This window comes from Colius striatus, chromosome 7, assembly GCF_028858725.1.
Source record: "Colius striatus isolate bColStr4 chromosome 7, bColStr4.1.hap1, whole genome shotgun sequence".
In the NCBI taxonomy this organism is placed as follows: domain Eukaryota; kingdom Metazoa; phylum Chordata; class Aves; order Coliiformes; family Coliidae; genus Colius; species Colius striatus.
In genome coordinates, this window is record NC_084765.1 from 38,179,013 (window position 1) to 38,195,264 (window position 16,252).

The window sequence follows — 16,252 nt, forward strand, 5'->3', positions numbered from 1 at the left end:
GCTGTCTAAAAGCTACGAAGTGTGTGTTTCTACAATCAACACTAAACATGCTCTTTAGCTCTTAAAAGCATCTTATGGGGCTGGGAAGCTGTGCTTTTGACTTCTACATTTATTCCGTGTTTCTACATCAAGATGAGCTAATTTGTGCTCCTTATCATAGAATGTCATGACTTTTACAACAGTCAGCATGGATGGCTCTGTGTCTCTGCACAACAGCAGAAGAAAATGTCAAGTACAGAGAAAGGCACTGCTCTCCTGATACAAATTAGCTTGTCACATAAATGTTGAGATAGAGAACTCTGACTCTCTTCTAGTAGAATATAAAATAGTGAACTAATGCTCCAGACTTCTAAGTAATGATAGCATGTCTCATCCTCTTGATGGTAGCAATGAAGCTGGTGAAAGAGAACAAGTCTGATGAGGAGCAGCTGAGGGAACTGGGGGTGTTTAGTCTGGAGGACGCTGAGGGACAAGAGGAAATGGCTTCAAGTTATACTAGAGAAGGTTTAGATTGGAGAGTAGGAAGAACCTTTTCACTGAGAGGGTTGTTAGACACTGGGACAGGCTGCCCAGGGAGGTGGTGGAGTCACCATCCCTTGAGATATTTAAAAGCCATGTAGATGAGACGAGGACAGAGATGGCTTAGTGATGGCTTGGCAATGCTGCCCACCCAGCCACCACTGCTGCAATCCAGAATGTCTCAGACAAAAACACTCAGAAACATCCATCCTTGTGAACTATACTTTTATTGTGTGGGTACTTAAAAAAAATACATAAAACTTGAAATTTCAAGAACTGAATAACACTCTGCACTACTGCTATTTTCTCATGCAAAGTAAGTATAGAACACTACTGACAATGGTTCTTCTCACATGCACAAAGTAGTTCAATTATCAGCAAAAGGTTACAGCTTCACTGAAATGGGAATTCCAGAATGTGTTATGCAGATACCAAGTTTATTTAATATGATATAAATTCTCAGGTAAAGCTGGTATATCACTCAACTACTACAACAAGAAGATACACATGTAGACAACTTCATTTCTATTCCAACTTTTAGACCATGTTTTTAAGAGGACTATTGCAAATAAACTGAAGCCATTGAGGCAACAGACACTACACCAATCCCATAAAATATTTCTGTAATAGCATCTCTCTTCTCAGTTTTAAGGCATCTGAAATTCAAACCAGAGCATTTCTCACTATCAAAAGCCAAACTAAGAAATTCAATGACAGAGTATGTCATTTTCAAAAAGAACAACCTTAAGGCAACAAGCCTCTGCTACATGCTGCACACAAACCAGTGATTTTTTCCCCACTTGCTGTGTTTTCTGAAATGTAACAAAGAGAAATCTCAGTGATGGAAGAAGTGTACTAATATATAGTTAGGAAAAAAAAAAAGACATTTAATCTAAGAACTACAGAGTCTAAACAAACTCGATCTAACAGACTTGTTATTTGTAAAAGGTATTCCTGTTTGCAATTCACGCTACAGCAATAACCAGCCATGGACCATAGTACTGATTCTTCAGTTATCTACAAAGCTGTGGAAAAAAAGTCCAACTGAATTTGTTCTGTAGCATTACTGGGCTTCCAAGCCACGAGTATCATCAGTAGGGATGGTAACGAGGCCCTGGGTTGTAGGAGTTGTAGCCGTATTGTCCGTAGTGAGAGTACGATTGTCCTTGCCGGTGCTGCTGGTAGTTATTACCCCAACCTCTTTCTGGCCTCTGATTAGATCTATAGTCACCTTGCCAGTTGTATCTGTCCCCTCTAAAATATCTGCCATCTTGAAACCTGCAATGAAAAGAAACATCAAAGATTCCCACAAAATGTGAGTTTTTAAAAAGAGGAGTGATAACAAACTATTACAGTTTTCATGAAAATGTTATTTTATACCTTCAATTACTTTCTGTTTTTATGACAAACTGATGAAAACATTATCTAGAGTCATCTGAGATCATGCAGTAGTTTCTTACCACTACCCAACAAACTATTTGCTAAGTGATGGAAGAACAGTTTGGTTTTTAACCCAGAGACTCAGACCATGTATCTAAAGAACACCCAGAAGATACACCTGCACTTGTATCAAAGCCAGGTTCAATCTGGTAGCTTCGTGGTTGCAAGCTGTGACCAAGCAGGCTTAAGTACAATTCTGCTACCTAACAGCAGAGTTCTGGAATTTGCATATTCCCCACAATACATCCTACCACTGTGGCATGGTCTCTTGTAGATTCCCATCTTCCAAAGAGTGTGGTTCCTAACTTTTCTTCTGAAATAAATGATGGCTTAACTATGTATTTGTGAAACTACCAAGATTTATTTTAAGAACTCAGTACCGATCTCTGTTTCTCTGGTTGCCACCAGATCTGTTTCTCCATTCTTCAACTATAGGAGGGGGATCTGCAGGGCGTTTCAGATATTCCTGGTACTCTTCATCATCTGATGTGAATCGATGAGCAAACATCTTTTCATAATCCAGGGGCATGTCATCTGAGGAAGTCATTCTGAAAACTCTGAAGATGAACACAATAAAAGTGGCTTTATCAATGTATGAAGACTCTTACTGTAATAACTACCAAAATCCATTTAGGGCAAAGGAAGGACAATGAAAAGTTACACCCACACTAACAGAGCAGTTACATTTTGGGCAGACAGCATGGATGACTTGACTCTTAAGTCTTGACAATTTCAGACTGTAAATAACTCCTGAATGGGTTATCTCTGATGGAAAGCAATTCCAATTCCATGTGCAGCCTTTGGACATCTATGCTGGATACACAGGCACTGATGTGTCTGAACACTGGGAGGGGTTTTAAGGGATTCCATCCATGTAGGAGAAATTCAACTCAGATTAATACCTAGTACAGCCAGTATATCGGGGTCAGTATTGGGACCGCTGGTGAGGCACTGGAACAGCTCACCCACAGAGGCTGTGGATGCCCCATCCCTGACAGTGTTCGATGGCAGCTTGGATGGGGCTTTGAGCAAACTGGTCTAGTGGAATGTGTCCCTGCCCATGGCAGGGGGTTGGAATGAGACTGTCCTTAAATTCCAATCCAAACCATTCTGTGATTCTATAATACCTGAGGATTAGTAATAGAAAAAAGTATTTCTTCAGAATGCACTCCCAATCTACTCCTAATCTAATTTGGACAGGAAAAACATTACTACAATCCACTCTGAAAGTTTGATAAGGTAGAATATCATGCAAAGCCTAGAGATACACATAGCCAGCAGAACAAAATAATCAGATTTATTCACAACAATGTGTGTTAATAACTTGATTCAGGGAAAAGACAGCACCTAAGAGGACTTTAACAGTACCTCATAATATGCCTCTCTCGTGATTTATGTTTAAGGCCTCAGTTTCCTTATTTACCTGGCTACATATGCATTTGCCCTTCAGACATTGCTGCTACCTAATACTGTCCATCAGCAGAAGTTTGGCCCTACTAGTAATAGTCTATGCCTAAGGTTTTAACAAGCCCTGGGTAATTTAGAGCATTAAAGGTCTTTGCCTCTAGAGTTCCAGATTAAGCTCTTCTGTTGTCTCCTGAATATTGGCAAGCAGGACCAATATTCACCTTGCAAACTGGAGAGAAGGAAGAAGACAAGTTTCTTCTGGACCCTGAGGGCTAAAATACATAGCCTCGATGACCAAGCCCAATTCTCCCAGCTGTACCCATGAACAGCTTTAAGACTCAGGTAAGTGGGCTGTTTATGGGGAATACAGCAGAGTACTTTCTGCAGTCCAAGCTCACTTTTCATCAGCTTCAGAAAGTTCAGGGGTTGGTGATCTCCAGAGCCTGTCTGCACCCTTCCACCTAACGACACAGCCGCCATAAACCTTTCTGCAGCAGCTGTGGGAGTTGCTCCCGCAGGGACACACAGCAGCTTCCTCCCTTTTTTTCGGTGGTTGTTTTTGTTTTCGCAGTGAGCTGACCTCGTTGGTTTTTACCAGAGCTGTCCCCAAGGAACTTTCCTCCTCAGGGGCCATCTCTGCCGGAGCGGGGAGGAATGGGTGGCCCTGGGGACCCACGGCGTACCACTACAGCCTTCTCCCGAAAGCCGCGGCCGCTCTCCTCACCAGTACTAATTTTACCATCAGTATTCACCCCGCGAGGGCCGGTAACTGGGGAGACCCGTCACCGTCCTCCGCTTAAGGCCGAACTGCCTGAGCAACGACGGGACTGACTGTCTTCGGGAGGGTTATACCTGCGCCCTCTTCCCCTCACGCCGGACCTGGCCGGGGCCATCACCCACCTCACAGCGACGGGGCCTCGCCGCAGCTCCGGCCGGAGCCCGCGGCGCGGGACAGAGCTGAGGGGAGCAGCAGCTCTCGGCCTCCTGCCCCTCTCCTCCCTCGCAGGCGCCCGCCGCCGCCGCGCCGCCACAGGCCCTCCCCTTCCGGGCTGGGCCCCGCCGCTTCCCGGGGCGGGGCTGCCCCGGTGCCGGGCCGGCTCTGAGGGGCTCGGCAGTCCCCGGAGCCCGCGGGGGTTTAGGGGGTCGTGTCCCCAAATTAGGACCTGAGATAAAGCACGTGGACATAAATAGTACTGAGATGGGCGGGCGCTTTCCTCGGCTCCCGCGCGGGTTTCAAGGAGGCGGCACCTCAAAGAGTTGGGTTTTAACAGGAAAGTGCAACCGAAAAGGGTAAAGCGAACGTGGCGCCTGCAGCCGCCGCCCCGTGGCTCTTGGCGATGCCGTGCAAGTGTATTGTTTCAGGCCCAAAAAAAGCTTAGATGTGTGTTGGCTCCTGCGAGGAGAGTGAGATGACGTGGAGCGTTTTTGACAGCTAAATAATTCTCCGTAAGCCAAAATGGTTTTGGTTTGGCATGTGCTTCAGCGGCATATTTCTACTCCCACCCAGTGCCGTGGATAGCGGTTAGTCCTGTCACCTTGAATACACGTGGAGTTGTGTGTGAGCATCGAAACTTTTCCTGAACAAGATGCTGTGCACGTAAATAGCCAGAGGCAGGGAGCAGTGCCTCCCCTTCCCTGCCTCTGCAGCCCTAGTGTGAATAATTCATGAGTGCCACAGCAGTTAACAGCTCGCTGCCCAAAGGATTCGCAGTATAGGGACACAGCGTTGCCTCTCGTCTCTGAACGACTGGTGGGCTTCAAGACCTTTCTGTAGCAGAAATTATGTTGAGGTCCCTGTTCCCCTATTCGGTTTGTTTTTGCAGTGCTAATGTCTTTACATTGATGACTACTTTCCACAACTCCGAAGTCGGTGATTTTTAAGTAGTCTCTTGTGCTATGTATAGGAAATGGATTTTATTTCATTTTTTTTAGATCTCTTTCAGAAAGCAACGTGTTTTTTCTAAGCTCTGATAGAGACTGTCACTCACAGGCACTAGCAAAGCATTGAGACTAATGAAGTACATCTCTTGAAACAAAATGCCCCTGCAACAGTGGTATCCACTTCTCTAAAAATATTAGAACAGAGTAAGTCTCCTTTGTTTGATATAAACAGCAGTAATTACAGTCTGCTCTCCTGCATGGCCTGTAGCAGTCATGTATTGCCACTTGCAGAATAGAAACGATGACCTCAATCTAAAGGGCCTAATGCAAGTATCTTAGCCTGGATAGCTGATTCTAAGCCAAACAAATCATCATTGAGGCTGAAAAACAATATATTTCAGATTATTTTTTTCCCCATATAATCTCAGTTCTACTGGCTGCCCTTTTAAAATGGGCAGAAGTAGGTAGGATTTATTTCTTCCCCAGACATATTCCATTTTGACCAGTGGATGTTGCAGTTTCAGGTGTGACTAAAGGGAATTTGATGCATAACATTAGTAAGATGACCCTTAGTAAAAGGGAGAGACTTCTCTTTTTGTCGAGGCTGTAGTCTGCTGTTTCGTGGGTGATGCTTTTCATTAAAAGACCATCTTTAATTTCATATTAAACATTTAATTCTAGACGCAAGTCATCCGTGCATTTAGGCATGTACATAATCTAAGCATATATAACACTTCTGTTGAAGGCACGGGCCCATCATAAATGCTGTGAGCAGTGTACCTCACTAATGACAGTTTTGCTAAGGTGCTCTCATCAGCATATTCCACATGCAGGGAATGGCTGAACCAGAGGAGCACACAAGTATATATGTAATATATATTTATGTATGATGCTTGTACTTTGGATCTTTTTTCATGACATGTCTTCATGTCTGCCATAGGTTATAACATCAAGAAGAAAATCGTGATCCAGCTGGCAATATTCTCGTAGATATTATACTGAAGTTCAAACTACATGTAAAAAAAAAACCCAACCAAAGTGATTTTTAAAGGAATAGATGCACTCAAAAATTAATATTGTCACTGAATGGGACTTTCAACACCCATGAAATGCTTCACGTAGCACATACCTACATAGTAGGTACCCAAGTACTTAAAAGGTCTAGCTCCAAGTGTTATCAAGACTGAGGACTTGATAATCCACTCTTGCAATCTTTCTGCTCTCTTCAAGGCTCTCTAGGTAATTAATGTGTTGGTTTTGTACAAACACCATCTCGTAATCAGCATCTCTGAAGTCTACTGTAGTGTGATAAAGCCTCAAAGGGTTTGCTTTTTTTTCCCATGTATTTCATTATGTTAAATGACGTGCTGTTAGATAAAGTCTTGTCTTCTAAATTTTAAATTAAGAGTCATTCCTTTTAGCCTATCATAAATTCATGCAGCTTTTGTAGAATAGATCTTCCTGACCAAGCGAAGGAATATCTATTAAAACTATCAAAGTCTCAGACGTTTGCCTTGAAACAATGAAAAATTACAGTTATTTATATAGTTATTTCATCTTGACAACTCTTACTGTTCTGCCACAAGACTTTGAATATAACATTTTACACAAATCCCCAGCTTCTAGACTCGAGTGTTTTCATTATTCTCAACTTTTATTTGTAATTTAATTTCTGGCCTTTGTTATTATGGACACTTTTGGGGGAAAAGAAGTAAATCTGCTGTACAGGATAACCAGCTTGTACCAAGAAGCAAAAGGGAAACATTAATTGAGTTTTATTTGTTTAAAATCTTGTAATTTTTGCAATTTTCCATTTCTTTATGACTAGGTTTGTGGCTTTATCTCAGGAGGGGTTGACAGCTGTGGCATTTTTAATAAAAAGTCAGCATGTATCTTGGTAGCAGGAGGAAAGGAGAACTACACTTTTTGTGCATTTCTTTATCTTTAAACAGGAGGGACCCTTTTACTTCAGTGCTAATACCTACCTTGAGAAATCAACTAAGGAACTAATATGCCTTGTAATTGGGCCCTGTCTGATCAAGGGAATGTTCGTCTATAAACGAATAAGCAGGGAAAGCTCCATAGATCGTTGTGGATCCTGCTGGGTTTTTTTTAGTAACAAAATTACATATCAGGTAATATTTTAGTGAAGAATAATTTGTCTTCCAAACTCTGATTTTTATTCGTTTTTCTTCTTGCTGAATCTGCTCATTGATTTCATGTCACCCATTCTCCTCTCCCCTCATTCTATTTTCAGTGTCTCAGTTACTGTGTAACTGAAAGCCTGGTTTGTTTGTACAGGGAAACTCGATTTCCCCAGATAATTTATTCTAGGAAATGGTGATGTCTGGCACTGCTCGAGAGAGCAAGACGTTGTGTTCTGGCCAACGGCAGGTACAAAGGGTGTGTGTGGCAGCCTTGTTATTGATTACACGCTAAAGGAGAGCAGCGTGTCTCTGGGCATAGGAGACTCTAAGACCACCTGGGGACATCTGAGTAACTGATGACCGCCAAGTGTTTGTTAGATCCTTCGTTGCACTGAGGGATAGGTGAGCAGAGACACTCTTTAGCCCATCTGCAGAAATATTTGGAGTTATGCTCTTTCTCTAGGACCTCGTGTTCTGAAGATCAGTTCTCATCACAGAGTATTATCCCTCTGGCTGGAAAGGATTATTGCCTAGATGAAGCTCTCTTAAATAACGAGAAAGATGGAGATATAACAGCTGTTACTGACAAATGCCTCTGAAGCTTGTGCAGTTATTCTGTCAGATCTCTGCCTTGCCTTTGCTGTTATATTGTACAGTATCGCCGAGCTTCAGAGTGTCTTTCCCACACCTCCATATGGTATTGTAAAGTGAAGTCCATAAAGGAACAGACCGAGCTGTTTCTACCAACTTCACTAAACTTAATACAAGAAATGTTTCCTTCCTGCAACAATGACCTTTAAATGTTAACTGCCTAAAAAAATAACATTGTCCTTTTTTAAAAAGGGGAAAATTCGATTCCCGGTGCTTGATTGTGTTACAGAATAACTGTTTTGGTGCTGTGAGGCTCAGTTCCTTTGCTTTAAGCTTACAACAGTACCACTTTGTTAGAAGGAATTTGTCCCTCTTTATGCCAGTGTGAAAGAAGGCCTTTAATTTTCCTAAGAGCTAGTTCTGTTATCAGTCTTTTAAAACTTGCAGTCACATTAAATTATATTCCTAGGGTATTGTTCTTAAAATTAGAGCAGAGATGGTGTTATCTGACTGTCATTTATACATATCTATATACATATATACAAATTAAAAATAAGTACATTCTAGCTGCCTTCTTTTATTTTCACCTTTTAAACTGACTAAGCCAGCTGTGCCCTTTGGGGTCTGTAAGAATGAATCATTTTTATTATTTTTGCTCTCTCAGACAGTAATTACAGAGTAGTATGCTGTCTCTGTTTTTTAATATTATGGTGCCATTTTAATCCATGGTGCAACACCATTAACTTCAGCAGAGTTACACTAGAAATGAATTTATCCCCAGGAGGCTTTTCCAAATGTTCAGTTCGTTCCTCGTGATTACCCAGAGGAACGGAGAAGACGAAGGCAAGACAGAGAGCCCTTTGATAGGAGAAATGTAGTTCAAAGCAAAGTCTTGTTTCTGCCACTCATGGTGCTCCATATGTTCCTCATTTGGAGTCAGAGGTGGGTTAGACCCCATGAAGGCATGCATGCTGTGGCTGAGGGGCAGACATAAGTTTGCCGGCTGGGGATGGCAGCCAAATGCTCAGTGGGCCAGGCAAGTTCACGAGGACAAGACAAGTCCAAGGCAAGTCAGAAATTCAGTCCATGGGTCACTGCCCAGATCAAGAGGGTCCATGGCCAGGCACAGCACAGCCACAGAACAGCTGGATCTGAAGCCCAGCACAGCTGTGGCAGCGCTGTGCAGAGACTGAAGCTGCAGGGCTGAGCTGACGTGAACCCCTGTGCCTGGGGCAGGAGCGTGGGGGAGGCCTGAAGGGGGCTGGTCGTGGCAATTAAAGCCTGTCAGTGCATTCAGGGCCCTGACATGCACATCTGGTAACAATTTCTGTTATGTTTAAATCAGAAACTCAGATCCTTGCAAAGCCTAGGATCTGGCAGAAGAAAGTGGTTATGCTTTTTTAGCAAACGTCTAGCATTTCTCCTGGGTTGGATAGTTTATGCAGCTTGCATGTAGCGTGCCAATCAGTTGCCTTGGATGCAAAGTCAAACCTTCAGCCCCTAAAGAGCATATCTAGGCCTCCCATTTTACTCTCCTCTCTGGATAGTGACATTCCACTGACACTGAAGCTGTTGCCCTTAGGTTCTTTCTGTGGGATTCGTGTCTTCTCTAAGGCTCAGGTTTGAAACCTGCCCTTGCTGCCGGCCCTGCAGATGGATGTGCCATGAGGCCTCACTCACACCCATCTTCCTCCTTCTTTGTGTTAAAGCCACTGCAGATGTGTAAGCACGTGTTTGGGTTCTGCTAAAGGCAATGAAATACAACAGTATTTCAATGGTTTATTTCTTCTGGTCAGTGGAACTGGTCTAAGTGATGCTTCTTCCATTATGTACTAAACACAGCTCTCCCCAGATAGCTTTGCCAAGAAGCTGTTAGTTAGCACAGGAATCTGTCTCCCTTCTTTTCTTTCTCTTCTCTTTGCACATAAGAAGAGTCCTGAAACGTCTGAAACTTAAGTTCCACTTAAGCTTAAGGGCCATTAGAGAAAGTAAGGGCTGAAGTACCGGCCAACTTTGTACTACTTCAAGTTTCAAGTGTTTTCTTAATCTGATTTGATTTTTAATTGTAAGCCAGAACTTTCCAGAGATACCCATTGAGGCCACGCTGTGCTAACGTGAAATAAAGCATAAATGAACTAGCTGATCTGCAGAGAAGCCTGCAGGATTTTGCCAAGCTGGAGTGGGCAGTCTGCTCCTTGTTCTGACATTGCCTCGCTCCTGCTGTGCAGTCCCCTGTGCATCCCTGGATCATCCCTTGACCTACACAAAATCCAGAAACTCTTTGGGCAGAGACTATCTTTTTATTCTATGTTTGTGCTGTGCTGAGGCTGGTCCTTGACTGTAGTCTAGGTCACCACTACTCCTAGTGGTAATAACTCTCCCTCCTGTTACTAAATTAGGACTAGAGAACATTCTTTCCAGCAGACAAGGGTTCCTAATCTTTCAGGAGATTATGCTGTGGCTGCCACCCCTCTGTGTCCCCTCCTGCCCTCCCTGAGACCTCTGCCTCGGATGTCAGGACACAGTGTCCTTCCTTGTCCTAACACTGCTGCAACTCCTCTCTCTGTGCCCCTGGAACCTTTCCACGTGGCCACTGTTTCCATGGCCCTGCTCACTCTCACGGTTTCAGGTCTCTCTTCACTGCTTTCTTGAGCCATGACTGTTTCTTTCCCATCCCTGCACCACCTGCAGAAGCCACGTTGTAGTGGCAACCAGCTGTTTAGGGTTCCAGTGCTCAGCTGAATGCTGCTTTCTGATGCTGGTTGGGAACCAGTCCAGAAGAACATGCTGACTATTCAACAGTCTAAACTTAAAAAAGTATAGAGATGTTATCTTGGAAGATGCAAAGTTCTGACAGAGCCTCTGATGAAGGCTCATTAAAAACAAGCTCAGAGAATTTCTCACATCAATGAAAACCACACAGTAACTTTTGGTGATATGTTGAATGTGATTGTTTCATATTATGCTAAGGCTGCTCATTTTAAGAGTAATACAAGTTATTTTCCTGATCTTAAATGCTGGTGTGGGGGTTTCACAAACTTCCTGAGTAAAAACTTTAATTAAAAAGCAAACATTAATCTCCAAGCAGTAGCTTCTGCAGCATATTGCAAGATAAGGCTTCACCAACCTGAAAAACCAAGCAAGATTCTAATTAAATCAGGGGGGAAAATGATGAACTAGATATATATTTTATTTAAGGATGACGGTTACATAAGATATCAAAGATCTCACAGTTGCTATCTGATGGGAAATGTTGCTTCCAGATCTCACAGACAATTTCCAGGGAGAGAAATCCTTGTTCCACTGGTTTCAAGTACTGTTGTGATTTTTTCTGTGGATCAGAACTTTGCTGTGGCTCCTGGCTTGGAAGTCACGTTGGTCTTGTTGAAAGCTGTAGATGATCCAGTAATAAAGCAATGTGCCAGCATGGTATGACAAACACACTGTACTGTGAGTGCTGCCATCTTCCCAGTGAGGCACAAATACAAAGTCCTCACTATTTATGGTTATTAAAGATCCTAGCACACCTTTTGAAAAGTAAGACTCTTAATCCCTGTATGCTGGCCAGAATCTATTTTTAGTGATGCCACTCTGGCTATCAGCATTTCCTGTATTGTTCCAGATGGAGATAGCGTTGGCCATTGCATCCTGTTCCAAACTGCGTGCTGGGCTCCTCTCTGTTTTGGAACAGCTGATATTTTCCAGAAACAACCATGCTACACAGTGAAGCGATCTCTATATACCCCTCACTTGTCTCACAGGAATGGAATGAGGATTAACCAATTATGACTGAATTATGATCCCAGTGAAGTCAAAAGAAGGGTTTTTTTCAGTGGCACCTTGGTTAGCTTCTGTGTGGTTGTATTGTTTTGAGCTACCTGCACATAAAAACAAACTAAAAGGCAAAGCATTACCTTTTTGAAGGTGTCTGTGTAGTGACAATTCCTTTAGCTGGAAAGGAAAGTGCATTTTAAAGGCCTTTTCCTCAAGAGTCTAGTTACTTGTCACAACAGGCGTTACTGCGCATGAGGAAATTCCAGTTCGTTGAATGTGGCTTTAAGCACGTGGTGTTGGTTGGCTGGCATTTGTGGCTTTGCATGTCCTGTGCATTCAAAACATGGTTTGTTACACTTTCAGGGCTGGCTCCTGGACTTTTCCCAGTACAGCTAGTGGTGTGGAATTGTATCTCGGAAGCCATGCTCTTAAAACCACCAACAATTCAGCTGTAAATACTGGGAGAAAGTTGAATACTGAGTAACAACAGCTGCAGGTTATTATTTTTAACCAAATGTTAATTCTTCTGGCAAACTAACAGAAGATCTGAAAAAGAGCAACTCTGGGTAGATTTCTAAGAGACTACAAAATATTTCCTGCTTAGATCTTCTGTCACATGTGACTTACAATGTCACATTTCAAATTGTAAATCATTTAACAATTTGGACAAGTGATATAATTGAAAACCATTAGTGCAGGATTGCCTAAGTTCTTCCATGCAGATATAGTAATAGTACCTCTCTCGTGCAAATATAGGGAAGAGTGGTCATGGACTATTTTGGGAAAAGCGTACTCACCAGATGGACATGAAATACTCAGTAAGCCACAGAGGAGCAGAAGAAGAGTGAGAAAGATTATTCAATGCAAGTATGGATGGAGATTAGCCTATTTCTGCAGCAAAACTATCAGATTAAACTTAGGAAAAAGTTGGTGTATTCACAATCATGTGCTCTTCTGCAGGTGAACAGAAAATGAAAACTAGAGGATATGTGTCATAGAATCACAGAATGGTAGGGGTTGGAAGGGACCTTTAGAGATCATCCAGTCCAAACCCCATGCAGAAGCAGGGTCACCTAGATCAGGTCACATAGGAACATGTCCAGGAAGGTCTTGAAGACCTCTAAGGAAGGAGACTCCACAACCCCTCTGGGCAGCCTGTGCCAGGGCTCCCTCACCTCAACAGTGAAATAGTTTTTTCTTATGTTTAAGTGGAACTTTCTGTGTTCCAGCTTCATCCCATCACCCCTTGTCCTGTTACTATCTACTATAGAAAAGAGGGATGTCCCAACCTCCTGACACCCACCCTTTGGATATTTAATACATGTTAATAAGATCACCGCTTGACTTAGTTTTCTCGTCTATGTAGAAAAGGTTTTGATATATGTGTATTAATATTTCTCTATTGGCTAAAGATTAAATTAAAACAAACAAACAATCAGAAAGCTCAAAGCTTTTTAGTAATTTGTAGGTGTTCTGCTCCGCTTTCCACGTGGTCCCATGGCATCAAAATGAATTCTGTAACTGCGTACTTGGTGTCATTTCCCATGGTAGAGTGCTGTGATCCTTCCCCTGGCTCCAAAGCCCTAGCTGAACTGTGGCTGAACAACTCAATATGATATTAATGCATGGCTGCTGCTGTCTGTTATCCTTTAGGTACTTCTTCAAAGTAAGGTAAGCACTCTGGTGTCTGGACAGTGCTCCTCTGGGTGCTTGAGCTGCAAACACGTCCCTAAAATGTCTTTTTTAATATATATATTTCCAAGTGACTAAATTTTTTTCTCTGATAAAAAAAAAAGGGTTTCTTATACACTCCAAGGATTATGACATTTCCCCAGAACAGGGGAATCTGTGTTTACTATTAGGCATGAGCATTTCTATAACTTCTGTTAACTAGAATTACACAAGATTGGATCTAAGGGTGTTGACAGTAAATTCTTTCCGAAAAGCAAAATATGGTGCTGAAATATCTGATTGTGTTTGCTTAACTGATTAATAGTGTTTATATATTTTGTCATCCAAGTACTGTTGCAGAACCAAGATATATTAGGTAGAATTAGGAATGTGGAAGCTCTCATTCAGCTAGTTTTATCTAGGGAAAACATGCAGCCACCCAGAAGATCCTTTTAAAATGCTTTTCTTCATCAAGGTATTCCTATCATCTTTGTGGGAGCTCTATTCTCATTCTTCTTTTGTTAAATAATGGTTTTTTCTTTTCCAAATTTGAATTAGTAGTGTAGTAAAAAGCAATCATATTCTACATGATTTGTGAACTTCTGCCTTCACTTCTACTATTAGTTGCTATAGTTTAGTGGGACTTAGATGTAAGGACTGGTATAAGTCAAGCTCTTCGACTTTATTTGAAAGTAGTATAAATCAAGTCCAGCAGGGGTTTTTTTGTTTTGTTTACTTCTAATGCATTTTGGAAGCATGAAGATATTAGCCTACTTCTTAAACACATCTGAATTGCTTTCCATAGGACAGGCTACAAGGTGAAATACTCAAAACTTTTTTTCAGAGAATGGTGCAAAATATGGCTTTTGTGGTGACAAATAGTTTCCCTCACAAATGAAAGTTATCCCTGTCTGTGAAAGACACCCATAGTTTAGCACTTCCAACTTCCTATCTATGAGCAAGGTCTGGCTTCCTTGAACTCAAGAGGTTTTCCACAACTGGAGGATGGAAATTTTGTGCCACAGTGCCACTCATGTCCTTACGAGCTTTAGTGAGAGCTTTGCGGTGCTCACCACTATATCTCACCCATCAGGTTTGTAGATAGGCTTGAAATCCATGTGGCTTCATTCCCACCTGGCACTCTGTCTGTAATAGCTCATTCTTTTGAGCAATACATCCAGGAGAGGGATCCAGCTACCTGTGCCCACAAGGAAACATATAAGCCTTTATCAAGCCATGGGACATTCATGTAAATGAATCAGACCTCCAGTGTACCCAGGGAAATGTCTTCCTTCTTCAGTAAGGCAAGCAAGGAGCTGATTAAGGGGCAAAGTCTACTGATGAGTAAGTTCTAAAGAAAGACAAAGAATGAGGTATTTTGTACCAAACTGAAGCAGGTATTCAAGCAGCCAAGGCGAGCAGTTCTGGAGAACTAAAATGCTCTATCAGGTCTGGCTCCAGCCTCTCTTCCTCTGTGCTGTTTTATATGGGAACAGCGGGTTTTGGGGAGAGTGAGGGTTGGGATGCAGTGGGAAGAGACCCTTCAGGGAGGTAGGTGAGGGATGGAAATCTGCCTACTTGCACAACGAGGAGCCTGGTAGAAAGGCAAAGGGGAGGCAGGATGTCTTGGAGGACAAAAAAAATCACATTTCTCACTACAGTCCCTGGTAACATCCCACATCAGCTTCTCATCCCCTCCCCTGGCTCTGACTGCTCTGCCCTCCCTTTTCCTTGTCCATACCTGTCCCCCACCCCTACATGTCCCCGATTACACTCTGAAATTGTACCCACCATTGCAGAAAGTCAGGTGTGAGGCAGCAAAATTCAGTTTTGCTTATGTTACTTGAGCTGGCTCTGACCTCATGGGCAGGATTAGTTTTACACACGATGCAGGACCACAGCAGAGTCACAGGTTCAGCAGCAGTCCCTTGGCCCCACAGCCCTCCTTGGAGGCCAGACGCCCTTTCTGCTTTGGGAGGATCCTCTCCACCTCCCCTCTTCCCTATCCCCCCAGCCCCTGTGGCAGCACAACTCCCTCACCCGGCTTGCACCAGACCTTGGTCATGCACCGACACAACCAGTACAGTGCAATGGGCTAATTAAAAAGGCAGCATTTAAGATGCCAGTCCGTGGTTGCTTGGAAATGTAATCCAACTTCAGTATTATTTTTGAGCTTAGATTTTTGAATCCAAAATTCCATGTGACGGAAGAGATGGGTATTTAAACAGATGTCTGCAATTTCTTTAAAAAATAGAGATAGAGTTACAGATGGGAGAAAGGGCCTGAGAATTAAAAACTCATGAGCTACAGGAAAATTTACATGTGAGCAAAATGATTTGCTGAAATGCATGGTGGTGTCAATCTGCATGTTTGGAAATTAAGCTTCTTTCACCAAAAATGTGAATACCTTCTCCCTTCCATGTTATCTACTTCCCTACCAGTAGCCTTGGCTGTCACCTTCATCATCACAGCCAAGCTGCAATACAAGGCTCCTGTTTCTAACAGACAAGAGGTATAGTTCTTTTCTTCTCCTATCTCTTGTACAATTTGACCTACCAGGATCAAAAAATTGGATTGAATTAATTTAAAGTGAATCTACTCCATCTGCATAACCAGTGACTGATTGCTCTGACTTCCATTTTATAAAACACAGATAAAGGGAATTTTATAATGCAAGCCTGGAAGGAAACCAGAGTCATCATCTCTACTCACAGATGAAATGGATTTTTCCCTTCTTGCTCTTCTTCTAGGGATTTCAAAAGAAAGTGACCAAAAAACCCCTCTGACTGAAGAAGCTGATAACTTCTAAAGTGACATATGAA

The 16,252-nt window shown here is 42.6% G+C and overlaps 1 protein-coding gene across 2 annotated transcripts; it reads right to left on the reverse strand.

Annotated features, from left to right (window-relative positions):
- Window positions 1–727: 727 nt before the first annotated feature.
- Window positions 728–4,402, reverse strand: RAMAC (RNA guanine-7 methyltransferase activating subunit). 2 transcript variants are annotated; one of them, XM_062000459.1, is made up of 3 exons: window positions 4,267–4,402; window positions 2,340–2,516; window positions 728–1,797 (listed from the first exon to the last, which is right to left on the reverse strand). In XM_062000459.1, exons 2-3 carry the CDS (start codon window positions 2,504–2,506, stop codon window positions 1,611–1,613), a joined length of 354 nt encoding a protein of 117 aa, XP_061856443.1. In that variant the 5' UTR covers window positions 2,507–2,516; window positions 4,267–4,402; the 3' UTR covers window positions 728–1,610. The 2 variants fall into 2 exon arrangements, with proteins under 2 accessions (XP_061856443.1, XP_061856441.1); XM_062000457.1 differs by having other exon boundaries at window positions 4,219–4,402.
- Window positions 4,403–16,252: the final 11,850 nt, after the last annotated feature.